A 27,962-nucleotide genomic window follows, 5' to 3' on the forward strand; every position below is an offset into this window, starting at 1 on the left:
GAATTCCCAGCTCGGCGAACAGAACCACAACAACGAGCACCCGAGCTACAAATCTTCTACCAAACTTTGAGTAGTGTTTTCTTGCAGAAATATAACTTAATGTAGTTGTGCATTCCAATAGTAATTTTTTTTTATTCCCATTGAGGCCTGGTCCTAAAGGCAAGAATTGCCATGGCTCCCGTGTGCAGTACAGGACATGCAAGAACCCTCCTTGTCCGGCTGGAGTGCCACATTTTCGGGACTTGCAGTGCCAATCATTCAACAGGCCATCATATCAAAAGCATTCCTTGAAGTGGTATGCCATCATTAATGAAGGTATTTATTTTCCTCAAGCCATTTATTATGTATTCATCATTATCTTTCCATGTTGCTGACAACTGATTTCATGTGATATCATTGATCAGTTTGTGATTTAATGGAAGTTTAAACTTTCTGTTCTTTTGTTGTAATTGTGATCATACATGACAGCAATCACTTTGTTGAGCAAAATATGTTCTAAATGTTTCAAAATGTGTGTCCATGCTAATTTGATAAGACAGTGAATTGGCTATGTAGTAGAGCATGCATCCTGTCACTCTCTGGAAAAGCATGGTGAACAGGGATTTATACAATTTAATGGATGAGCCAAATATGGCCAAGACGCTCCTCAGGTCCAAGCCACAAAGCTGTAAATAGTTCCCCTCTTCGTTCCCCTCTTCTTTGTTCACAAAGCCAACTGTAGCTGTTTGAAGTTGCCAAACCAGGAAGGCTGAAAAGCCTGCTTCTAACTAGATGAATTTTCAACAATCTCTAAACACTACAAACTTCCACTGAAGCTGAACGAGTCTTCAGGCCTAATAATTTTTCAAAAAACTGCAACATTCTGCCCTACTCTTTATACCATTTTCGTGGCCTCTGAGAGATCTCTTCTGCAAAGGCTCATAGAGAAAAAAATTCCTTGATTATATCTTTGGAGGTACTGGAATGTTTATTCTTTTCAAATATTGTCTTTCTGTACATTCCTTTATTTTTATTCTCTTTCCTCTGTGTCACTCCCTCTGCCTTGTGCTTCACAACTTAATTTAGGAAAGACTTAAGAAAGAAGTTCATTGACAGAGGCATCTGAGACATGTCGGTTGGTGAGGATGCAGTCAGCATGTCTTTCACTTTTGGCTCCCACAGCACCAGCTGCAGAGTCAGTCACTGAGCTTTGGCCAGCTCAGTTAGTATTGGTGCTACTGAATTATCCTGATCATTGTCAAAAAGTGTGTTGCTAGAAAAGCACAGCAGGTCAGGCAACATCCAAGGGGCAGGAGAATCAACATTTCAGGCATTAGTCCTTCATCAGCCCTTCCTGATCAAGGGTTTATGCCCGAAACATTGACTCTCCTGCTCCTCAGATGCTGCCTGACCCACTGTGCTTTTCCAGCTCCATGTTTTTTGACTCTGATCTCCAGCATCTGCAGTCCTCACTCTCTCCTATTCTGATCATTGATGACCTCCACCCGGAGTACACTCTGAGGCAATGATATTCTGCTGTTTCTTCCTAGTGGAGCCCAACATGAAGAAATACTGACTCAACAGCTGAGGGAAGATGATAGGTGGAGGGCAGCAAGAAATCTCCTCACTCTTGCCATGAGACCTGAAGTCACAAAGCTTTGTCATCCAGAATCAATGTTGAGGATATCCTGAACCATTTACTCTCACCTGATTGCACTGTTCCACCATGTGTGTTGGGTCTGTCCTGTCGGTGGGATAGTGCATACCCAGGTGTAATGTTGATGTGGGGATTCTGGATGGTAATGCCATTGCATGTTGAGGAGACGAGTTTAGATCCTGCCTTGTTGCAGATGATCATTGCCTGGCACTGGTGCGATATTACTTATCACTTATCAGCCAAAGCCCAAGTGTCCTCCAGGCTTAGTTACACGCAAGTATGAACAGTTTCATTTTATGTGGCGTTGCATATGGAACTAAAGTTAATACAATCACCAGCAAGTATCCATAATCATAATGTAATGATGGAAGGAAAGTTAGGGTTACCCTAACCCTAATCCTATCTTATACTCCACAATCACTCGATGAAGAAGCAGCGCTCCGAAAGCTAGTGCTTCCAAATAAACCTGTTGGACTATAACTTGGTGTTGTGTGATTTCTAACTTTGGATATGAGAGGTCTTCATCGAGTTTTGAATTGTTGTGTTGATTGTGGAATCAGTTTACTTTGTCCATTGCATCCTGCTTCCGCTGTTTAGCATTCATTTAGTCCTGTGTGAGAATGGTACTTCATCTCAAGTAAGGACTGTGTAGTGTTCCCTCGTAACAATATTGTTATTGAGAGGTGTATCCGCAACGTGGAACTTGTTATGTTAAGTAGGAGTTTCCCTCTTGCTATCTGACATGGGTCCACTCTGACATATATATCCTTCAGGACTCAGACAGCTCAGCCTGTGTTGGTACCAATCAGCTGTTGGTAACAGCCAAAGAGTGTGTTGCTGGAAAAGCACAGCCAGTCAGGCAATATTCGAGGAACAGGAGAATTGATGTTTTGAGCATAAGCTCTTCATCAGGAATGAGGCCTCAAAAGCTTTTATTCAAAACGTTGATTCTCCTGCTCCTCGGATGCTGCCTGACCAGCTGTGCTTTTCCAGCACCACACTCTTCGAGTCTGACCTCCAACATCTGCAGTCCTCTCTTTATTGCCGGTGCTGGTAACAGGCTAGAATACATCATGTATTCTCATTTCTCCTAGTGGTGGTTAGGATAAAGGAGCACTTGTGATTTAGCAGCTGTGAAAGAGGGTGTTAGGTGTTAGTCATCAGGCAACGTCCTTACTCATGTTTGAACTGATGCCTTGAGTCCTTATGGTGCCTGCAGTCAATATTGTGGATTCCCCCAAAGTCATTTCCTTCCACCAGGGCTACCACTATCTGGTGCATCTTCCTCCCACTATACAAGGACATACCCAGGAGTCTGGACTGTTAGCTGTAAAGTCTGATCCAGTGAGCATGTCTGTCAAACTGTTTCAAAATACCTTCAGGGATAGTGTTCTCAATTATTAGAACAAGTCCACATCTGGCTTTGCACTCGATTGTACTGAAAATGCTTTGTGTATTTCATGCCTAGATCATTGCCATTATGCTTGCTCAATGTTTTATAGTGTGTTGGTATAACCGAATGGTTTGTAAAATGCCATTTCAACAAACAGTTAAGAAGCTGTCACATGGTTATGGGCCTGGATTTACATGTAGACATAAGTGTGTAAGGCCAGCAGACTTTCCTCACTTAAAACACAGAACGTTAAAGCAAAAGACTGAAATCAAGGCACATTTAGTGTTGCCAGCTGCCAGCTGGAATTTTTACATCAATTTCTTCAAATATTCTAATCACCTTTGAGACCATATAATACCAACTGAAGTAGAAATAGTTGATTAAAAAAAGTCCAGGTGATGACATAATTCAAATATTATTATCCTGTATGTTTAACTTAATTAAAAATCTGTATATCAGTAAAATTTATTCAGAAATGACTTGTTTAAAGGGAGCGCTGAAAAAAAATCAGGAAAACAAATCTCTCTTTACTGCCAAATACAAGAGGTGAAATCTTAATTTTCATCAAAATATTTTGCTACATCACTTGTTCAGTGTTACTAGGAGAAAGTGAGGACTGCAAATGCTGGAAATCAGAGCTGAAAATGTGTTGCTGGAAAAGCGCAGCAGGTCAGGCAGCATCCAAGGAACAGGAGAATCGACGTTTCGGGCATAAGCCCTTCTTCAAGAATGAGGAAAGTGTGTCCAGCAGGCTAAGATAAATGGTAGGGAGGAGGGACTTGGGGGAGGGGCATTGGAAATGAGATAGGTGGAAGGAGGTCAAGGTGAGGGTGATAGGCCGGAGTGGGGTGGGGGCAGAGAGGTCAGGAAGAAGATTGCAGGTTAGGAAGGCGGTGCTGAGTTCGAGGGATTTGACTGAGACAAAGTGGGGGGAGGGGAAATGAGGAAACTGGAGAAATCTGAGTTCATCCCTTGTGGTTGGAGGATTCCGAGGCGGAAGATGAGGCACTCTTCCTCCAACCGTCGTGTTGCTATGGTCTGGCGATGGAGGAGTCCAAGGACCTGCATGTACTTGGTGGAGTGGGAGGGAGAGTTGAAGTGTTGAGCTACGGGGTGGTTGGGTTGGTTGGTCCGGGTGTCCCAGAGGTGTTCTCTGAAACATTCCGCAAGTAGTGTTACTAGGACCAACATAACGACACACAACTCTGTGACTTCATTTGCCCCAAACTCAAAATCTAATTTGTCAGATTCTCACTGTAATACACAGGAGGAAAAAAAATTAAATAAAATGAAACAAGAGCAATAGCCCATGCCAACAATGAACAATGGATTGTTTACTTTAACAAAATAGAGGAACACACTGATATCAAGCTGTAATTTTTCAAGGGGAAGTCTGCAATGGAAAGCTTCTTCATGTATATCTGTTGTTTGTACAGCAGAACTAGAATTAAGGAAGAATGGACATCAAACATATAAAATACTGAAACATTAGATATAATGGTTGCCATAACCTCCATAATAGGTTATGATAGGGGAAATTCAGTGAAGTCAAGATAAATTAATTAATGGGATTAGCAGGCTTGCTTTTTTATGAAAGCAAAGTGTAGTGATTGTATTAAGGTCAACCAGATGGACCTCATAAAATATGAGCTCTGTGAGTGGGGCTGTTAATCTGATCTGATCAGGAAGCCCTGGGTGACCGATATAAACAGGAGTGTCAGTTATCCTGACACTCTGACAGCTGGATCTGAGGGAACTAGACCAGTGTCAAGGACTCCCACATGTAAATAAAAGGCGACGTGGTGTTGGGATACTGGCCTCTGTGCAGTTGTTCCAGTGGTGACAAGAGTAATGCACATTCCTAAAGAAATTCAGTCAAGGTGGAGTAAGCATGGTTTACATCATGTCGTTATTTGGAAAACTTGACTTATTTGACTCTGCTGTCAAAGAATGTGCCCAGTATGGGAAAAGAATATCTTATTTTTTGGGGCAAGTGACATTGTGGCAGATGAAAAGCCGTAAGTAAATTTCCTGACAGCTCATGGACCTGCTGCTTTTTCAGTTAGTAGGAGCCTAACTTTGTCTGAGGCACCAGATACTAATGCTTTTCCAAGAGTTGATGGTCCCAAGTCTCCTCTAATTCAGAGAAAGTATGACTTTTAGTCAGAAATTAAAGACATATGGGGTGGCTCAGTGGTTAGCACTGTTAGCCACAGTACCACAGACCCAGTTCAATTCCAGCCTCAGGCGACTCTCTATGTGGATTTTGCACATTCTCCCTGTGTCAGCATGGTTTCCTCTGGGTGCTCCGGTTTCCTCCCACAATCCAAAGATATTCAGGTGAGGTGAATTGGCCATGCTAAATTGCCCATTGTGTACAGGGATGTGTAGGTTAGGTGCATTAGTCAGGAGTAAATGTGAGATGGGGGAATGGATCGAGGTTACTCTTTGGAGAGCAGTGTGGACTTGTTGGGCTGAAGGGCCTGTTTCCACACTGTAGGGATTCTGTTTTATGAACCAGGGGAATCTGTATCAGGATTTTTGACTCGATTAAGATTACTAGCAGAGGCATGTAATGGTGGTTTAACCCTTAATGACATGCTGAGAGACCATTTGGTATGTGGGATCAATGATGTAACCATACAAAGTGTCTATGGCTGAATCCCATCTGGACTTCAAACAGGCAAGCTAGCTTTGTCATTGGAAAATGTGCCAAGTGGAGCATGTGAGTTGCAGTAACATAGCTTCACTCAGGACATACCCTGAACAAAGGGACTCAAGGTAAGCCCACAGGAAAACACCAAAACTCAGCCAAGTGGTTACAATTTCTTCAGGATCTGGTCCAGTGAGCCTTTGCAGTTGCTGTCGGTATGTGGACTTGACAGCAAAAGAGTCCCACTCGACTTAAATTGAGTAAGATCACTCCTAGGTCAGTTTCCAGGAGGGTACGCACCCTGGAACGTCCAACTACATTTGATATCGAACACTAAGTTGCTTAGCAACATCCAAATAAGAGCCAATCAAAATAAACATGCGGTTAAATAGTCTCTTGGTTTTAATAGAGGTCAATGCAGCTGGTTCAATGATCACAGAACCAGTCTTTAACAAAATTCACTCCGGACTCCAGCCCTTATGTCTCACAAGACCTCAGCCAGGCTGAGAACCTATACTGGAGAACCATTGCAGATGGAGGGTACAAATTTGGTTCTGGTCTCTTATGAGAAGCAGCTAATTCAGTTCCCACTGACTGTAGTAAAAGGGTCAGGCCCAAGCTTGATGGAGCGACATTGGTTCAGAAAGATTGACCTTGATTGGCTCAACATTTTTCAATTAGAAAATGGCTGCTCGAGTGAAGTCCTAACTAAATACCTGTTAGGTGTTCAGCAAGGTCTAGGGACTATCAGAGGAGCCAGGGCCACCTTGCACATTGACCAGGAAGCAATTCCATGATTCTGCGAGGCCCACCCAATGCCATTTACCTTACAGGCAAAAATAGAGGCAGAAATCAGGAGGTTGGAGAGTGAAGGGATCATCAAACCATCCAGTGTGCAGACTGGGCAGCACCGGCCATACTGATTAGTTGGTTCGCCTTTGTGGGAATTTTAAACAAAGGATAGACTGCATTTTGTAATTGGATAAAGACCCAATCCCTCACATCGAGGACTCACACATAAAGCTGGCTGAGGGGCTGTCATTCACAAAGCTGGACATGAGCCATGCGTACTTGTGGTTTGATGAACATTCCCAGAAATATGCTGCAATTAAGAGTTTGTATCAATATATGAGACTGACATTTGGGGTATCATTGGCCTGTGCCATTTTCCAGTGGACAATGGAGAACATTTCACAAGGTCTACCCCAGATTGCCATTTATCTAGATGATATGCTAATAACAAGGAAGACCAATAAGGAGCTCTTGGAGAACTTGGACATAGTCCTGAAAAATTCTCTCAGACGGACAAATGCCTCAGAAGCAAAAAAGTGTGTTCCAGGCCTCCATGTGACCTACTTGGGCGAGAGAGAGTCATTAAGACCGGGTTACACCTATCAGGCAATGAAAAGTACCCAAGCTCCCACATCTCCCAGGCTCCCTTCTTGGATGGTGAATTATTACTGAGAGTTCATACATAACCTGGCTCCATCTTTGTATCACCTCCTAAAGGGTCAGCCTTAGAAAGGGTCACGTGACCAAACCATAGCCTTCAGGGAAGTGAAGAAACAGCTATCATCCTTTGAGGTGTTTATACCCGAAACGTCAATTCTACTGCTTCTCGGATGCTGCCTGGCTGGCTGTGCTTTTGCAGTGCCACAGTCTCGGCCCCGCATATAATTACATGTTGTAACAGTGTCCAGGATTATAAGTAATGAATGCAGATTCATTGAGCTGCCTCCCGTTGGCAGATACACCATTGGAGATACCACCACTGGAAGACTCCGGGATGGTTGTAACTTTTCTGGACACGCTTCCAGTCACAGCTGACAATCTCAGACTTTGGATGCAGAAAGATCCGGTCCTGGTAAAACTGAACTAGCTGGTGGTGATGAGGGAAGCCAAAGGGCAGTCACAACCAGAACTGAAACCTTTTTGGACCCAAGAGACCAGATCACTGTCGAGGACAGCATATTATTATGAGGAGCAAGAGTGATTGTTCTAAACAAAAGTCACCACCAGATACTGGCTGAACTCCACCCAGGTCATCCAGGGGTTTCCAAAGTGGAAGACATTGGTGAGAGGTTATGTCTGGTGGCCAGTATTTGATGCTGATATTGGTGCATTGGTGGGATGTTGCCCAGAGTGCCAACGAGAACAAAACTTACTGCCAGCAGCTCCCCCACGTTCATGGGAATGGCTGGGTAAACCCTGGACTCAGTTACACGTTGACTATGCAAGTCTTTTCATGGGCTCAGTGTTCTTGGCTATTGTGGACTCCCACTCAAAATGACTAGACGTGCACAGAGTTCATCACACTTGGGGCTGGTGATAGAAAAACTGCACACATTGTTTAGAAATTATTAGTCACAGATAACGGGCCCTTGTTTACCAGCAGGGAGTTTGAGTATTTCCTAAAGTTTAATGGTATTCAAAATATAAAGACCGCTCCATACCATCTATCATCCAGTAGTCTGGCAGAAAGACCAGTGCAAACCTTAAAGACAGGCTTAAAGAAATAGGCTGTAGCTTCATTCGATATCAAACTGTCCCAGTTCCTCTTTGATTACTGGACCACCCCTCACACAACTACAGGGATAGCTCCAGCAGAGGTGTTATTGGAAAGAAGATTCCACAGCAGGTTAAAGCTAATCTTCACAGACCTGGCGAGGGATGGTGAACTAGCATCAGGAACACTAATGCTGGACACAAGACTGCTAAGGGAGACAGACGGTTTACATCCGGGGTGAAGTTTGATGTCGGAACCATGGGAATGGCTCTGCATGGGTACGGGGCATGGTTGATACAAGGTCAGGTCCACGGACGTATAAAGTTCAGGTCAGTGCGATGGTCCTGAACAAGCATGTGGACCGTATGAAAGCTGCAAACTCACAAACGGTACTGGAGCCATGTCCGGCTCCTCAACTACCTTTCCAATTGTTCCCAAAACCATGGGTTCTCCCTCTCCATCAAGTGTTGAAGATACTTCAGAATCTGAGATGGATGCAGCAGATGTTGCCACCTTGACACCCTTGCTGCCTGGAGAAGAGAGTGATTTTCTCCTGAGGTGCTCTGGGTGTAAGAGGCGAGCTCCTGTGTATTATATACCACCCGTATCAGAGGCAGGGCTTGCAGAAACCTGACCTGGTGCTAAAACACTGCAGGAGGAGCTGCAAAAAAAAAGAACCAGCCTAATTCCTCGGACTCAGAGGGGGAGGGATGTAGTGATTGTAAGGGGGTCAGCCAGGTGGACCTCATAGAATATGAATTTGCTGATTGGGGTTGTTAACCTGGTCCAATCAGGGAGTCCTGGCTGAAAGATATCAGCAGGAGAACCAGGCATCCTGTTGGAGGGAAGAGTGAAATCTCTTCAGGGTGTGCACTCCCATGGAGTGAGACATGGCGGTCGATTAAGCCCTGCTGAGTTTCACCAGCACTCTGTTTCGATTATAGCTGACATATTTGCTGTGGTCACTCATTGCATGAGGTGCAAGCCCCCAGCCATTGAAATACATGAAAGGCAGTGGTTGCAAAACAAAATTTGGCAAAACAAAAGTTCTGTAAGGTAGAGAATTAGAAAATAAGAAACGTAAGCAAATTGCTTCTTTTTTTATTTCTACCGTCTTGCTGTCTTAGTGGACCAAATCCAACCAAAGATCACTCCACAGACCACAGATGATGATAGTTGTGTTCGAGTCCAGACCACATTGTTTGTGCTGTCAAGAGTGATTTCAAGCCCAGTTGAAATGAGAAGCATTGTGGCTTTCAGTGGACAGTGTAAACTGGGCATAGTAAATGAAACAAAACACGTTCCAGGCAACATAGATAAATGTAATATTATTGAAAGCTCACATCTGTTGCTCTGGTTGGACTGATTGTTGTTCTTGACCTTTTGCTATGTTATATAATTAAATGTGTACAGAGAAATTTATAATCAACAAGTAAAATTAAGGACAGTACATGGGGTCTCAATGCATGCCAACTTCAGGCTGTCTATCTGTTTTAATGATTTCAGTGGCCAGCCAATGCTCACTTCACTGTTGTTTGGCTGGAATTATGAGCAAGGGGCCAATAATGTGCGAGGCTTGCTTCACTTAAAGCAAACCTGTATTGCTTATAGCCAGCCTGCACCTCTTAAAGTGGAATCCTCCTGGCAGGATAAAGGAAATGATTCTGATGTAGGAAACGTTAGAAAATGACACCTGGAAGAAATCAAGCACTAAAAGGTTTAAACATAACATTGGAGCTTTTGATGGAGGAACCATCAGCAGAAGAGTGATTTCCTTTATCCACAGGACTCCCTCCAGATGGTTAGAAGACAGTGGGTACAGAAAACCACAATGGACAACACCAGAAGTCAGACCCCAAGGAGTGCAGTGCTAGAAGAAGTTTCAGAACCTCACATGGACAGTAAAAATTGGCAAATGTAGCTTAACATGTCACCATCCTACCGACTGTATCACAAACCTCAGTCACTAATCAATTCATAGATTCATATCACAGCCAATCATCTAGCAATCAGGTCTCATACCTGGCATTCATATACCTCACTACACCTTCACATACTTAACACAAATGCAGGACTGTCTCACCATCTTAGAGTTTCCACGTACGTTGCCAGCTATACAACCATGACAGCCACATTCCTCACACAGATTGTGTGTCACAGTTTGGCTGTTCATGGGTGTGTATGTCACACACAAGAGTCATCTGCTGTGTGATCCACAGACAGTCCTTATTTCACAGTAATCCTTTCCTGTTTGCCATGGACTGTACTAAATGAAGGCATCATGATAGTTGGCAAGGGGCGGCACGGTGGCACAGTGGTTAGTACTGTTGCCTCACAGCGCCAGAGACCCGGGTTCAATTCCCGCCTCAGGCGACTGACTGTGTGGAGTTTGCACGTTCTCCCCGTGTCTGCGTGGGTTTCCTCCAGGTGCTCCGGTTTCCTCCGACATTCCAAAGACCTGCAGGTCAGGTGAATTGGCCACGCTAAATTGCCCGTAGTGTTAGGTAAGGGGTAAATGTAGGGGTATGGGTGGGTTGCGCTTCGGGGGGTCGGTGTGGACTTGTTGGGCCGAAGGGCCTGTTTCCACACTGTAATCTAATCTAATATCTACAACTGATGTGCACGATTTCCTGTGGATGACATACATTTCAATCAGTGGTATCATGAAAAATGTGGTAATCATAAAACCACAAGAAGTGGGAACAGGAGGAGACCATTCAGCCCCTCAAACCTGCTCCACCTGCTCAATAGTATCATGGCTGATCCAAAATTTCTCACGTCCACTTTCCTGCCTTTTCCCTGTAAGGTTTGTTTCCCCAACTGATCAAGAGTATATCTGTCTCAGCCTTAAATATACACAAGGATTCTGCCCCCACAGCTCCCTGTGGCAAGGTGTTTGAAAGACTCTCAACCGTCTGAAGGAGGACATTTCTCCCCATCTCAGTTTTAAATCTGAGACTATGTCCTTTGGTTCTGCACTCTCCCATGAAGCATCCTCAGCATTTAACCTGTCAAGCCCCTTAAGAATCTTATGTTTCAATGAGATCACATCATTCTTCTAAACTTCGATGAGTAGAGTCCCAATCTGTTTAGCTTTTGCTCATAAGACAATCCTCCCGTACCGGGCACCATCCTGGTGAACCTTCTGTGAACTGCCTCCAGTGGAATGATATATACTGGATTAGTAGTGCTGGAAGAGCACAGCAGTTCAGGCAGCATCCAACGAGCAGCGAAATCAACGTTTCAGGCAAAAGCCCTTCATCAGGAATAAAGGCAGTGAGCCTGAAGCGTGGAGAGATAAGCTAGAGGAGGGTGGGGGTGGGGAGAGAGTAGCATAGAGTACAATGGGTGAGTGGGGGAGGAGATGAAGGTGATAGGTCAAGGAGGAAAGGGTGGAGTGGATAGGTGGAAAAGAAGATAGGCAGGTCGGACAAGTCAAGGAGATAGTAACTGAGCTGGAAGTTTGAAACTAGGATGAGGTGGCGGAAGGGGAAATGAGGAAGCTGTTGAAGTCCACATTGATGCCCTGGGGTTGAAGTGTTCCGAGGCGGAAGATGAGGCGTTCTTCCTCCAGGCGTCTGGTGGTGAGGGAGCAGTGGTGAAGGAGGCCCAGGACCTCCATGTCCTTGGCAGAGTGGGAGGGGGAGTTGAAATGTTGGGCCACGGGGCGTTTTGGTTGATTGGTGCGGGTGTCTCGGAGATGTTCCCTAAAGCGCTCTGCTAGGAGGCGCCCAGTCTCCCCAATGTAGAGGAGACCACATCGGGAGCAACGGATACAATAAATGATATTGGTGGATGTGCAGGTGAAACTTTGATGGATGTGGAAGGCTCCTTTAGGGCCTTGGATAGAGGTGAGGGAGGAGGTGTGGGCACAGGTTTTACAGTTCCTGCGGTGGCAGGGGAAAGTGCCAGAATGGGAGGGTGGGTCGTAGGGGGGTGTGGACCTGACCAGGTAGTCACGGAGGGAACGGTCTTTGCGGAAGGCAGAAAGGGGTGGGGAGGGAAATATATCCCTGGTGGTGGGGTCTTTTTGGAGGTGGCGGAAATGTCGGTGGATGATTTGGTTGATGCGAAGGTTTGTAGGGTGGAAGGTGAGCACCAGGGGCGTTCTGTCCTTGTTACGGTTGGAGGGGTGGGGTCTGAGGGCGGAGGTGCGGGATGTGGACGAGATGCGTTGGAGGGCATCTTTAACCATGTGGGAAGGGAAATTGCGGTCTCTAAAGAAGGAGGCCATCTGGTGTGTCCTATGGTGGAACTGGTCCTCCTGGGAGCAGATACGGTGGAGGCGGAGAAATTGGGAATACGGAATGGCATTTTTGCAAGAGATAGGGTGGGAAGAGGTGTAATCCAGGTAGCTATGGGAGTCAGTGGGTTTGTAAAAAATGTCAGTGTCAAGTCGGTCGTCACTAATGGAGATGGAGAGGTCCAGGAAGGGAAGCGAGGTGTCAGAGATAGTCCAGGTAAATTTAAGGTCAGGGTGGAATGTGTTGGTGAAGTTGATGAATTGCTCAACCTCCTCGCGGGAGCACGAGGTGGCGCCAATGCAGTCACCAATGTAGCGGAGGAAGAGGTGGGGAGTGGTGCCGGTGTAATTACGGAAGATCAACTGTTCTACATAGCCAACAAAGAGACAGGCATAGCTGGGGCCCATACGTGTGCCCATGGCTATGCCTTTGGTCTGGAGGAAGTGGGAGGATTCAAAGGAGAAATTGTTAAGGGTGAGGACCAGTTCGGACAAACGAATGAGAGTGTCAGTGGAAGGGTACTGTTGGGGACGTCTGGAGAGGTCAGTGCGCCAGACTACCACTGCGCCCCCTTTATCCGCTGGCTTGATGGTGAGGTTGGGATTGGAGCAGAGGGATTGGAGGGCTGCGCGTTGTGAGGGTGAGAGGTTGGAGTGGGGGAGGGGGGACGACAGGTTGAGGGGGTTAATGTCCCGGCGGCAGTTGGAAATGAAGAGGTCGAGGGCAGGTAATAGGCCAGCGCGGGGTGTCCAGGTGGTTGCAGTGTGTTGGAGGTGGGCGAAGGGGTCCTCGGAAGGTGGGCGGGAATCCTGATTGTGAAAGTAAGCTCGGAGGCGGAGGCGACGGAAGAATTGGTCGATGTCACGGCATGTATTAAATTCATTGATGCGTGGACAGAGGGGGATGAAGGTGAGTCCTTTGCTGAGGACTGATCGTTCGTCCTCAGTGAGTGGGAGGTCTGGGGGGATGGTGAAAACTCGGCAGGGCCGGGGGCCGGGAGCTGGGATCTGGTGTGGGTGTGGAGCTGGGAGTGGGGTCGGAGCCAGTACCTGGAGTGGGTGTGATGGTGGGGGGAATGGGGGGTGGAGGCATGAGCAGGGGTAATGTTGCCCTCGGGGTTCTGGGGTGTGGGTATAGTGACAGTGGGGTCTGTGGGGGCCGTGTCAGCAGAATGCAGGTGAGTGGCGCTGGTGGGGGTGGAAGTGGTGGTGATCAGTCCTCAGCAAAGGACTCACCTTCATCCCCCTCCGTCCACGCATCAATGAATTTAATACACGCCGTGACGTCGAACAATTCTTCCGTCGCCTCCGCCTCCGAGCTTACTTTCACAATCAGGACTCCCGCCCACCTTCCGAGGACCCCTTCGCCCACCTCCAACACACTGCATCCACCTGGACACCCCGCGCTGGCCTATTACCTGCCCTCGACCTCTTCATTTCCAACTGCCGCCGGGACATTAACCGCCTCAACCTGTCGTCCCCCCTCCCCCACTCCAACCTCTCACCCTCACAACGCGCAGCCCTCCAATCCCTCTGCTCCAATCCCAACCTCACCATCAAGCCAGCGGATAAAGGGGGCGCAGTGGTAGTCTGGCGCACTGACCTCTACACCGCTGAACCAAACGCCAACTCGAGGACACCTCTTCCTACTGCTCCTTCGACCATGACCCCATCCCCCATCACCAAACCATCATCTCCCAGACCATACAGAACCTCATCACCTCAGGAGATCTCCCATCCACAGCTTCCAACCTCATAGTCCGGGAACCCCGCACTGCCCGGTTCTACCTCCTTCCCAAGATCCACAAGCCTGACCACCCTGGCCGACCCATTGTCTCAGCATGCTCCTGCCCCACTGAACTCATCTCTACCTACCTTGACACTGTCCTATCCCCCCTCGTCCAGGAACTCCCCACATACGTTCGAGACACCACCCACGCCCTCCACCTCCTCCAAGACTTCCGTTTCCCTGGCCCCCAAAGCCTTATCTTCACCATGGATATCCAATCCCTCTACACCTCCATTCGCCATGACCAGGGTCTCCAAGCCCTCCGTTTTTTCCTGTCCGGACAGCCCCAACAGTACCCTTCCACTGACACACTCATTCGTTTGTCCGAACTGGTCCTCACCCTTAACAATTTCTCCTTTGAATCCTCCCACTTCCTCCAGACCAAAGGCATAGCCATGGGCACACGTATGGGCCCCAGCTATGCCTATCTCTTTGTTGGCTATGTAGAACAGTTGATCTTCCGTAATTACACCGGCACCACTCCCCACCTCTTCCTCCGCTACATTGATGACTGCATTGGCGCCACCTCGTGCTCCCGCGAGGAGGTTGAGCAATTCATCAACTTCACCAACACATTCCACCCTGACCTTAAATTTACCTGGACTATCTCTGACACCTCGCTCCCCTTCCTGGACCTCTCCATCTCCATTAGTGACGACCGACTTGACACTGACATTTTTTACAAACCCACTGACTCCCATAGCTACCTGGATTACACCTCTTCCCACCCTATCTCTTGCAAAAATGCCATTCCGTATTCCCAATTTCTCCGCCTCCGCCGTATCTGCTCCCAGGAGGACCAGTTCCACCATAGGATACACCAGATGGCCTCCTTCTTTAGAGACCGCAATTTCCCTTCCCACGTGGTTAAAGATGCCCTCCAACGCATCTCGTCCACATCCCGCACCTCCGCCCTCAGACCCCACCCCTCCAACCGTAACAAGGACAGAACGCCCCTGGTGCTCACCTTCCACCCTACAAACCTTCGCATCAACCAAATCATCCACCGACATTTCCGCCACCTCCAAAAAGACCCCACTACCAGGGATATATTTCCCTCCCCACCCCTTTCTGCCTTCCGCAAAGACCGTTCCCTCCGTGACTACCTGGTCAGGTCCACACCCCCCTACGACCCACCCTCCCATTCTGGCACTTTCCCCTGCCACCGCAGGAACTGTAAAACCTGTGCCCACACCTCCTCCCTCACCTCTATCCAAGGCCCTAAAGGAGCCTTCCACATCCATCAAAGTTTCACCTGCACATCCACCAATATCATTTATTGTATCCGTTGCTCCCGATGTGGTCTCCTCTACATTGGGGAGACTGGGCGCCTCCTAGCAGAGCGCTTTAGGGAACATCTCCGAGACACCCGCACCAATCAACCAAAACGCCCCGTGGCCCAACATTTCAACTCCCCCTCCCACTCTGCCAAGGACATGGAGGTCCTGGGCCTCCTTCACCGCCGCTCCCTCACCACCAGACGCCTGGAGGAAGAACGCCTCATCTTCCGCCTCGGAACACTTCAACCCCAGGGCATCAATGTGGACTTCAACAGCTTCCTCATTTCCCCTTCCCCCACCTCATCCTAGTTTCAAACTTCCAGCTCAGTAACTGTCTCCTTGACTTGTCCGACCTGCCTATCTTCTTTTCCACCTATCCTCTCCACCCTCTCCTCCTTGACCTATCACCTTCATCTCCTCCCCCACTCACCCATTGTACTCTATGCTACTCTCTCCCCACCCCCACCCTCCTCTAGCTTATCTCTCCACACTTCAGGCTCACTGCCTTTATTCCTGATGAAGGGCTTTTGCCCGAAACGTTGATTTCGCTGCTCGTTGGATGCTGCCTGAACTGCTGTGCTCTTCCAGCACCACTAATCCAGTATTTGATTTTCAGCATCTGCAGTCATTGTTTTTACCTCCAGTGGAATGATATCATTTGTCCAATAAGGGAAACAAAACTGCTCACAGTACTCCAGATGTGGTCTCACCAGCACATTTGCAGTAAGACGTCCTTACCTTTATATTCCCACCCCCTTGAAATAAGAGCCAACATTCCATTAGTCTTTCTGAGTACCTGCTGTCCTATGTGCTAGCTTTGTTAATCATGTTTACTCAACATATTGGACTTCAGCAAGAATGGAGGAAATATAATTATTTCTCATTGAGCAAAGAACCACTAGTCTCCCATATACAGTCATGAATGGCAAACTGCAAGATTCAGGCAAAACGTATAGAGACGCAGTGATTTGGGGATGGGAAAAAGAAATGTTCTGTTGTGTAAAAGAGCATTTCTGGATTTAATAGAAAGAGAAAAAAAAAAGACACACAGCAATTGATAGTGTGGTGCTTATCCTGCTCTGAGTTTTATGGTTGTAACTGCAGCAGGTGGCAGAGTTCATAGAGGATGTCTTTAGTGAATAATAATAAAGGTTGACACATTGCTGTTCACTGGCATTCAGATAAGAAACTTGTTCTCCAAGCATCCTAGGTTTACATTGCCACCCACTGACTGTTCTTCACTTCCTGCTCTCTCTCTCTCTCTCTCATTACAGTTTGCCCTGCTCCATGTCTCCTCTGTTTATTTTCCATGACATGGTTTATTCCAAGGGAAATGTGGCTCATGCACAATGTTTAGGGAGTCTCTGGTTTTTGCAGAAGCCATGAAGTCAGCCAGAAGTCCTTCAGTACCTGCAACACACCTCCATTTACCTTTGCAATTTGAAGCAAATATAAGAAGCATGAAACATTTATAAAGTTTAGCAACAGCTGAAAGAAATCAATCAGCAATATACTTTTAAGACATTAATGATCCCTTTAAATCAGGCCAGTGGCAGAGTGACTCATTCCCAGGGTGAGGGCTTTTCTGGCTGGGTCAGCACTTATTGCTCATCTCCAGTTGCCCTTGAGAAGGTGGTGATGAGATGGTAAACTTGCTAAATGCATGTTCTGTTCTCTGAGGTTAACAGAAGATGTTAATAAAAGTGTTTAGCTCCAAAAAGGCAACATTGGTGTCAAATCAGCTTTCCATGTTATACACCACCTGCTCTATGTTTTTTCCAGCAGTGATTCACTGCATGCACATGAGTACAGCCACAAATATGGTGCCTGAAAATTGTGCCTTACCAACTTACAGTGCTAAATTCTAACAAAAAAAAATCAATATCTTGACAGCAAGAAATAAGAACTGTGAATAGGAAGTGCACATCTTAAACAATTTCCATATTGAATAGAAAGGATTAATTTTTGCTCCTTGGCATTTCTTCAAGGGAAATTGGCAGTTGACAGAATATAATAATTGTAATGATACATTTGGATTTTTGCATAAATCACTCATGGTGCATTAAAGTGACTGATATTTTATAAAATACAACTGCTACAAACAATTGAAGGAGCCACAGGAAGGCACAAATACTTGAGAGTGGCAGGCAGAAACTGCAGGGAGGCCTTTGTTTAATGAGCTTGGTGAAATGAAAAGTTGTACTAGAACATTATAATACACATGGATATGGAATCAGATTCAGAAAGAACCTTGTGGAAGCAGAAACACCAGAAAACGAAAGACATGGCAAAACACGGCAGAAATAACTGTTAGCGTGGGCCAGTTAAACACAAACATTTTTCCATTCCTGATAAAGCTGAGAAGCATTAATGGTGGCAAACAGGACGAGAACCAATGTTTCTGAAAGGAGAATGCAGAAGGTCAACAGAGAGCCATACGAGCTGGGACATTGATGATATTTCCTTTGCACCATATAACCTCGTGGTTTGAGCTTTTCCAGAATTCAGCGCACCTCAAATATTTCATAGCCATGGGACAGAGGTGTGAAATTAGTGATTGAGACCAGACGTAGCCATTTGGAATGCATCCAGCCATTAGCTAGGCAGAAAGATTGAAAAATGTATAGTAGTATCGGTTAAATCATGAGTATCAGTGGAGCTAGAGCAGCAATGTGATGGTTTGAAAACAATCATACATAAAGTTGTGAACAGAGGATCACAAGCACCTATTATTGTGTGGGAAACTGAATGGTAGAACAGATGTGCTGTCTAGTGACTGGATTCCTAGAACTGCATTGTGACAGTCAATTGTTTGCTATCAGCTTTTTAGGCATGTGCAAATTTAACATGTGGAACTCATTGCTGCAGAAAGCTATGGATGCCAAGCCATTGAGTATATTTAAGACAGAGATACTTAGGTTCTTGAATAGTAATGGGATCAAGGGTTACGGGGAAAAGGCAGGGGAATGGAGTTGAGAAACATATCAATCTTGATCAAGTGGTAGAGCAGACACGATGGGCCAAATGGCCTAATTCTGCTGCTATACTTTATGTTCTTATGATCTTATGTTTACATATCGATTTCCACTACAAACATTTACATAGGCACTTTCCATTGTTATCATTGACATGAAAAGTTTTATGAAGACAGGAACTGCAGAACACAAGTAACATTTAGAATAATATTTAATTTGAAACAGTACATAATTTTATAGATTTGTCTTCTCAATGACACTGATTGTGATTTTGATGTAAACTTGTGGTTGACTGTTGACTTTTTTATTCCAGTTGGCAATTGTAAAATTAATAAATATGTCATTCTAGTTGAGGATTATTTAACCTAATTCTGAGCATGGTAAGAATACAGTTCACATTCTCATATGGCGATCTGGAGAGTGTTGTTCAAACTGGCACCACACTACTTTCTGTAAAGTTAGTAAACACAACTGAAAATTACACGCAAATCCAGCTTGGTGTGAACACAAGTTAAAATATCAAAATTTTGCCAAAATATGGCAAACTGGTTTTGCCGTGTTGAGTTTGGGCCAGTTGACCCAAGCTGTATCATAATGTCAGTAATGAAGTTTCCAAGACGCACATATTAAGAATTTCATGCCTGTCCTTTCATTGCTTTATCACAGTTGACAAGGTATAATTCTCTGTGTTCAAAACAAAATAATTATGTTGTAAATCTCAATGAAGATGGCTGCATTCCTTTGGAAAGCTCTGTGAAATTGTATTCTCCTTTACATCATTGACTCTCGAATGCATTACACTGGTAGAGAATGACCTATCAGAATACAACTGTTACCTTGAACAATTCACCAACACACAGTACTTTCCTTTAGAATAATAAAAGCCCTTTTCTCTTGGCTCTCATTCAGCCAGTCAGGCTTGGAAAGTCATTAACCACAGACTGTGTTTGATGTGACAGAATATAGCCAAAGTGTTAGTCTTACAATGTCTATTACAAGGATAAATGTTCTTCTGTGGAACAGGTCTTATATCATAATACTTGAATAAAATATTTGAGAAGATCAGAATGTATAACATTAGAGCTTTTTCTTCCTGCTGAAGTATTTGGACTTCAAAAGAAATGTTAGATGCCAGAATATCTTTACGCTATCCAAAAGTTAAGATAAAAGAAGAACATATTGACTCAGATTTTGCTGTGGGAGAAAGTGAGGGCTGCAGATGCTGGAGATCAGAGCTGAAAAATGTGTTGCTGGAAAAGCGCAGCAGATCAGGCAGCATCCAAGGAGCAGGAGAATCGACGTTTCGGGCATAAATTCCTGAAGAAGGGCTTGTGTCCGAAACATTGATTCTCCTGCTCCTTGGATGCTGCCTGACCTGTTGTGCTTTTCCAGCAACACATTTTTCAGATTTTGCAGTAGGTGGTAATGTTGCTGTGCTCCCCATTATCCAGCTGCATATATAACTTTTTTGTGGGTAGGTTTGCTGTCTAATCCCATTTAGCATCCTGTACGATGTACCAATGGTGAGGGTAGGTAGGGAAAGCATCCATGAATCTCTTTAATCAATTACATTGAAGACTCCTCACTTAACCACAGAGGCCAGCATTTTACTAGCCAAGTGGGGTGTGTGAAGTTAAAAGTCCAAATGTGATACTGGGTTGTAAACATTTCATGATCATTCCAGCTCTGAGTTTAAGCTGACTGGATGTGCAGCTGAAGAGGGCTCATGGAGTTGGCAGGTAAGTAATTTCAATATTTAACTCACTATTTAACTCAGGATTTAAAGCAGCATTCTGGCTTAAACAGCTGTGAGTGGATTTTCCAAGAAATTCCAGGGTGAACAAGGTGAGAGTAGAGTAAGAGAGTACATCTATTGTGAAACTGAATAACCACAGGATGGCAGGCTGGTTTTCAGAGCAATTCTCCTGCGAGGTTATCTCCATTTCCTTGAAAGTCAGGTCATCGACCTTGATCCACACTTCCCTTGTCTCAGTCTTTAATGAGAATTGAAAGCAGCTTATGCAGCTCTACCTTGGAGCCGTGAAGAATACATGCAGATACTCCAGCTGCTGTCTCCTCAAAATCATACCACTGCACTTACAGAGGGATCAACACAAGAGATCCACCTTAAAGAATGGGAGACCTCCAACATGGGATCTCATAGTCCAGGATCGACTCGCTCAATGTGTGAGCATCAATATCTCATGACTTAAGCTTTCATGGCAGATTTTTACTGAAATCTTCAGGTTCCAGAACTTAGACTCCCATTGAGTATCAAGTGGGTGTCCACTGTCAGAGGCCAAAAAGGTGAAAACATCCTTACATATTCTATCCTGTTCCAGCTTCACTTCCTCTCCCTGGAGTTCTGTGCTAATTCAATCAGGAAGAGAATGCAGAAAGTTGTGAGTATGAGAAATGAATTCTCTGATGTAGAAGGAAGAACAACCATTATGAAGGTTGACTATCCAGACACGAGTCTGGGATGGTGCAAACCTGCATGTAATTGTTAGCTGTTGAGAAAGTCTGGAAAAAGAGGAATGAGTTGAACTGCAGAGTGAGTTGGTTTGAGGATCGCGTTGAATTAAAACAGAAGACATTCGGAGAATGGGGTTTCATCTGAAAGTGTGAATGTTGTTCATCTTTCCTGAGGTCCTTGAACCTGTTTGTGCATAGCATACAGGTTTGAGGACCCATACACTTGCTCTACACGTCTCCAACTATTTCCATCCACATCTCCAATTGCCATCCTTGACAATTCCAACTGCACCTGCTGAACTCTTGTTGCTGAAGCCTCAGGAGTCAATGTCTGACTCAGCCATTTGAGGACAGGTCTGAACTAAACAGAAACTTTCTGAAGAAGTCATACTGGACTCAAACACTAATTTGGTTTCCCTCTCACTCCACAGATGCAGCAAGACCAACTGAGTTTCTCCAGCATTTTCTGCGAGCTGGAACACTAGCAACTACCTGACAATGCGTAAAATTATCCAGATATGACCTGTACACCAAGCAGGCTCAATCCAACTTGTATAATCACCACATTATCTGTCTACTCTCTGTCATCATTAAAGTGACAGAGGGGGTCAATCAACAGTGCTATCAACCTGCTCATCAATAACCTGCTCAGTGACACTCGTTTGGGTTCCTCCAGGTCACTCAGCTCCAGACCTTATTACAGCCTTGGTTCAAACATGGACAAAAGAGATGAAGTCCAGCCATGAAGGCTGCTTTCAACCAAGTGTTGCATCAAGGAGCCTTACCAAAACTGGAGCCAGTAGGAATCAAAGGAAAACTCTCTACTAGTTATAGTCATCATGCCAATTACTCTCAGTAACAGCAGTGTGTGCCATCTACAAGACTCATTGCAAGAACTCACGAACATTCCTTAGCTCCCTCCAAACCCATGATCACTGCTATGAAGAAGGACAAAGACAGCAGATGCATGGGAACATCACCACCTGTAACTGACACCATATCGATAAACAATCAAGCAGCTACTTTGTCTGGATGGTGTCAAGCTTCTCGATGTTGTTGGAGCTATACCCAACCAGACAAGTGGGGAGTATCCCATCACACTCCTGACTTGTGCCTTGTCAATAGTGGATAGGCTTTGGGGAATGAGGGAGTGAGGAACTCACTGCAATATTCTTAGTCACTGATCTGCTCTTGTAGCCACTGTATTTATATGGTAAGTCCAGTTCAGTTTCTGGTCAATGGTAATCCCCAGGATGTTGGTAACAGGAGATTCAGTGATGGTAACACCATTGACATATGTCACTTTTCATTCAGTTTTGCTCAGTCAGAATCCTGAAACTCCTCCCTAATCATTGTGGGTCCACCTACAACAAGTGTGTTGCACAGTTCTAGAAGGTAGCTCCTCACTCCGTTCTCAAGGATAATTCGAGGCAGACAGCAAATGTTGGGCCAGCCAGCAACACCCTCTTCTCTGAGTGAATTTTTAAAAATTACTTTGAAGATGCATTTCAAATTGAAAATAAAAGCACAAATCAGCCTGGCAGTATCTGCAGTGAATGGTTCGAGTCTGATTTTATTAGTTCTGAAACACACAGCCTTATCTTTTTCTGCTCTGTTTTGCGGATAACTGCAGGGTAAGTATCATCAACCCACATCCTTAGGTAAGGTACTGTTATAGCACAGGCTTTTGCCACTCTAAGAACTCCTGTTTAACTGTAGGTCTGGTTATTCTGGAAGTTATTGTCCATTTGAACAAACAGTGAGTACTGTCACTCTTGTTACTGTTAATGATAAACCAACTGGTGTTTCTTTTGTACTTGTGCATTAGAAATATTACATGCTTTTCCATTTGTGTTACAATTTAAACTGGTCCCAGTTTTAATTTTCTTAATACAGGCTCTGGGCAGGATTTAACTCTAGAAGCTGCTGGCAGTAGTGAATGCTAGGTTCTGATATGGCACATTCTGCAGAAATACCATAAACCTGCCAATTCATCCATTCATTGCATTGCACTTGTCGTAGTCTTAATATTAAAACAATAATGCTAACAGTGCGGTAATCGTTTATTATTACATTCATCTAAAGGAATCATATCTTTTTAAAACTACAGTACTTATAGATTTTTTTTTCTTCTTGATTTAAACACCTGGTTCTGGATTAAACTGGTATATTTTAGAAGGAAGTGAACTGATTAAAAGGTTTGAATTTTAGTAATGGATCATTATCAATAAACATCAGTAGTTTATCTTGATGGGCAGGGAGCTGTTTGGGATTTTGTTTTGGTGTTGTCTCCAATATAGGATCCTTGAGTCTATGACTCTATATGGGGCAAATGCTGGCAAATGGGACTAAATTAATTTAGGATATCTGGTTGGCATGGACGAGTTAGACTGAAGAGCCTGTTTGTGTGCAATAGATCTCTATGACTTTATAGAATCCATAATCTGATCTTACAAAAGCAGTAGGCAATTGATAAACTGATTTTTTTCTTAATATTAATGCATAACTTAATGCACTATTGCCCACTCTATAGAAAACATGACTTCAATTGCAGCATTGCCTGCACCAGTAGAGGTGAAACAAAAATGAGAAACAGATGTGGAGCCAAGAAGCTGACACACAGGGTAAAGTCTGATGCCCTCCCATGTTCAGACACATTATTTGTGAATTTCCTTTTGTTATAAAGGTGGAAACATTCAGTTCCATTCACAAAATGAAGCAATCCATGAGCCAAATTCTGGGCAACATCCAGGCTTGAATAAAAATGGCAAATAAATGCCGCACTACCACTAGGTAATAATTATCTCCAACATGACATCCCCTTGATATGGAAAGGTATTGCTGTTCTCAAATCCCCAAATATCAAGAACTTAGAATTCACTGTTGACCAGAAACGTATTTGGCTCAGACATAGACACGTTATAATTACTGGATTACAGTTGTCTGGGTATCCTGCGACAATTGATTCAACTGCTAATTCTCCAGATTCTCCTAAACTCTCAACATTCATCATGGTATAGCTTCATTCACACTGAAGTAATACAATGTCATCTACCTCCAAGCAGCCAATTGATACCCCATCCAAGAGTTGAAAATGTCCATTCTGTCATTGCATACAACATGTACTATGAACAAAACACACTATAAGTAGTCACCAAGGCTTATTTGCCAACAACTCCTAAACCTCAAACCTCCATTACCTGGAAGGATAAAGATAGAATAAGCATGAAACTCTAAACCACACACCATCTTACATATGTTGCATTGCTTAATTGTCACAGAATCAATATTCTGGAGCTCCTTACCTGATCATATAGTAAGAGTAACTGCATTACCTCCTTCTCAAGATAAATGAAGGATGAGAATGAGAATTAATTATTGATCTTGTAGGTTACAGTGGATTAGAATTTTGCTCCCAAGATGGGTAGCTCAAGTTGGAAAATTCCTGGCTTGGTGTATTTACCTCATAAAGCAGTACCAGAATGGGTTGATTTTGACTCAGTCAGGTTTGGGGTGAATTGACCATTATATGTAATCCAAATTGAGGTAGTCACAAAGACAGTCTGTTTAAAAAGCTCTTCTTGTTTCTCTGGGTCTTTTCCCAACTGATTTGTTAAGTATTAGACCTGCTAGCCCTCACTTCTTATAAAGTCATAGAGATGTACAGCATGGAAACAGACCCATCAGTCCAACCTGTCCATGCTGACCAGATATCCCATCCCAATCTAGTCCCACTTGCCAGCACCCGGCCCATATCCCTCCAAACCCTTCCTATTCATATACCCATCCAAATGCGTCTTAAATGTTGCAATTGTACCAGCCTCCACCACTTCCTCTGGCAGCTCATTCCATACATGTAGCACCCTCTGCGTGAAAAAGTTGCCCCTTAGGTCTCTTTTATATCTTTCCCCCCTCACCCTAAATCTATGCCCTCTAGTTCTGGACTCCCCAACCCCAGGGAAAATACTTTGCCCATTTACCCTATCCATACTGCTCATAATTTTGTAAACCTCTATAAGGTTATACCTCAGCCTCCGATGCTCCAGGGAAAACAGCCCCAGCCTGTTCAGCCTCTCCCCATAGCGCAAATCCTCCAACCTTGGCAAGATCCTTGTAAATCTTTTCTGAACCCTTTCAAGTTTCACAACATCTTTCCAATAGGAAGGAGACCAGAATCCTGTTGTAATTTGAGGTAACCTTCTTTGCTGTCCACTATACCTCCAATTTTGGTGTCATCTGCAAACTTACTAACTGTACCGCTTATGCTTGCATCCAAATCATTTATGTAAATGACAAAAAGTAGAGGACCCAGCACCGATCCTTGTGGCACTCCACTGGTCACAGGCCTCCAGTCTGAAAAACAACCCTCCACCACCACCCTCTGTCCTCGACCTTTGAGCCAGTTCTGTCCAAATAGCTAGTTCTCCCTGTATTCCATGAGATCTAACCTTGCTAATCAGTCTCCCATGGGGAACCTTATCGAACGCCTTACCGAAGTCCATATAGATCACATTTACTGCTCTGCCCTCATCAATCCTCTTTGTTACTTCTTCAAAAAACTCAATCAAGTTTGTGAGACATTCTTCTGCAATGACCCTACATATTCTCTATATTGATTTAATGTTTAACCATATTCTCTCCAAACACCATCCATTGCCCTTTACCTTCCATGTAAATTCATACAGTATTTCACATGAGCAAACTTTAGAAGACACATTATGGTGAAGTTAAGTAAAAGTCTGCATGTCTGTTACAATTTTCTTTGTAATGAAAGTCACACAAAGTTATGAAAACCAGTTCAAACTGAAAAACTGGTAGATACAGATTTGGGGTAATTGTGATAGGTCGACGCGGAGGGTGGAGCGGATTGGTGGGAAGGAAGATGGATGGCTTGGAGAGGTCAAGAGGGTGGTGCCGAGTTGGCGGGTTGGATCTGGGATGAGGTGGGGAGATTAGGAAACTAATGAAGTCAATGTTGATGCTGAGACGGAAAATGAGGCATTCTTCCACCTGGTGTCGGGTTGCCTGTATTTGGTGATGGAGGAGACCCAGGACTTGAATGTCCTTGGCAGAGTGGGAGGGGTAGTTGAAGTAGTCAGCCACAAGGCGGTGGAGTTGTTTGGTGCGTGTCCCAGAGATGTTCCCTGAAATGTTGCGCAAGATGGAACCTGTCTCCCCAATGTAGAAGAGACCACATTGGGAACAACGAACACAGCAGATGAGATGGATGGACGTGCAGGAAAATCTCTGCTGGATGTGGAAGCATTCTTTGGGGCTTGCTCCTAGAAAGTGGAGTCACAGGTAGATAGGATAGTGAAGAAGGTATTGGTATGCTTTCACTTATTGGTCAGAGTATTGAGTACAGGAGCTGGGAGGTCATATTGCGGCTGTACAGGACTTTGGTTAGGCCACTGTTGGAATATTGCGTGCAATTCTGGTCTCCTTCCTATTGGAAAGATGGTGTGAAACTTGAAAGGGTTCAGAAAAGATTTACAAAGATCTTGCCAGGGTTGGAGAATCTGAGCTACAGGGAGAGGCTGAACAGGCTGGGGCTGTTTTCCCTGGAACATCGGAGGCTGAGGGGTGACCTTATAGAGGTTTACAAAATTATGAGGGGCATAGATAGGATAAATGGGCAAAGTATTTTCCCTGGGTTCGGGGAGTCCAGAACTAGAGGGCATAGATTTAGGGTGAGAGGGGAATGATATAAAAGAGACCTAAGGGGCAACTTCTTCACTCAGAGGGTGGTACGTGTATGGAATGAGCCGCCAGAGGAAGTGGTGGAGGCTGGTACAATTGCAACATTTAAGAGGAATTTGGATGGGTATATGAATAGGAAGGGTTTGGAGGGATATGGGCCAGATGTTGGCAGGTGGGACTAGATTGGGTTGGGATATCTGGTTGGCATGGACGGGTTGGACTGATGGGTCTGTTTCCATGCTGTACATCTATGCCTTGTGGTGGCGAGGGAAGCTACCAGGAGTGTTGGATGAGTTGGTGGTGGGGGTGGGTGTGCATGGATATAACAAAGGTTTCACAGAGGGAATGGTCTCTGTGGAATGCTGATAGGTGTGGGGAGGGAAATATATCTCTGGTGGTGGGGTCTGACTGTAGGTGATGGAAATGGCGAAGGATAATGCATTGTAACTGAAGGTTGGTGGGGTGGTAAGTGTGGACGAGGCAGATTCTAATCTTGTTGCGGTTGAGTGGTGGGGTTCATGGGTGGAGATGTGGGAAGTGAAGGAGATGAGCTGGAGGGTATTGTTGACCACGTTGGAGGGGAAATTGCAGTCCTTGAAGCAGCAGACCATCTGGGATGTTCTGGAGTGGAATTGCACCTCCTGAGAGCAGATGCGTAGGTAGAGGAATTGGGAGTAAGTGATAGCATTTTTACAGGAGGCATTTTTGACCATGTGGGGGCATTGTTGACCATGTGTGGGCATATTGCCCCCACTTTCCACATGCACCCTTCACTCCCAGCACCTTCCCTTGCCAGCGCAAAAATTGTAAAACATGTGCCCACACCTCCCCCCGCACATCCATCCAAGGCCCTAAACGATCCTTCCACATCCCGCAGAGATTTTCCTGCACATCCAAACACCTCATCTACAGTATCCATTGCTCCCAATGTGGTCTCTTCTACACTGGAGACACAGGATGCCAACTTGCAGAACTCGGGAACATGTGTGACACACACACCCAACAGCCCCACCGCCCTGTGGCCAACCACTTCAACTCCCCCTCCCACTTCTCCAATGACATGCATGTTCTGGGCCTCCTCCACCGCCAAATCCAAGTGACCTGATGCTTGAAGCTTGGGACCCTTCAACCACATGGCATCAACATCAGCTGTTTCCTCATCTCCCCTCCCACCCACCTTATCACTGATCTAACCCTCCATTTCTGCACCATTCTCTTGAACTGTCCTACCTGCCCATCCTCCTTCCCACCAATCTGTTCCACCTTCTGCTCCGACCAATCACCATCACCCCCCCACCTGCATTTACCTATC

At 45.1% G+C, this 27,962-nt stretch overlaps 1 protein-coding gene across 1 annotated transcript in view; it reads left to right on the forward strand.

The window, feature by feature from the left end:
- Positions 1-27,962, forward strand: part of LOC140492209 (A disintegrin and metalloproteinase with thrombospondin motifs 19-like) — a 538,786-nt gene that overhangs the window by 297,399 nt on the left and 213,425 nt on the right. The window contains 1 exon segment of the mRNA XM_072591100.1: positions 146-315. Within this exon segment, the coding sequence (XP_072447201.1) occupies positions 146-315 (170 nt within the window).

Source organism: Chiloscyllium punctatum, chromosome 2 (genome assembly GCF_047496795.1).
Source record: "Chiloscyllium punctatum isolate Juve2018m chromosome 2, sChiPun1.3, whole genome shotgun sequence".
Classification (NCBI taxonomy): domain Eukaryota; kingdom Metazoa; phylum Chordata; class Chondrichthyes; order Orectolobiformes; family Hemiscylliidae; genus Chiloscyllium; species Chiloscyllium punctatum.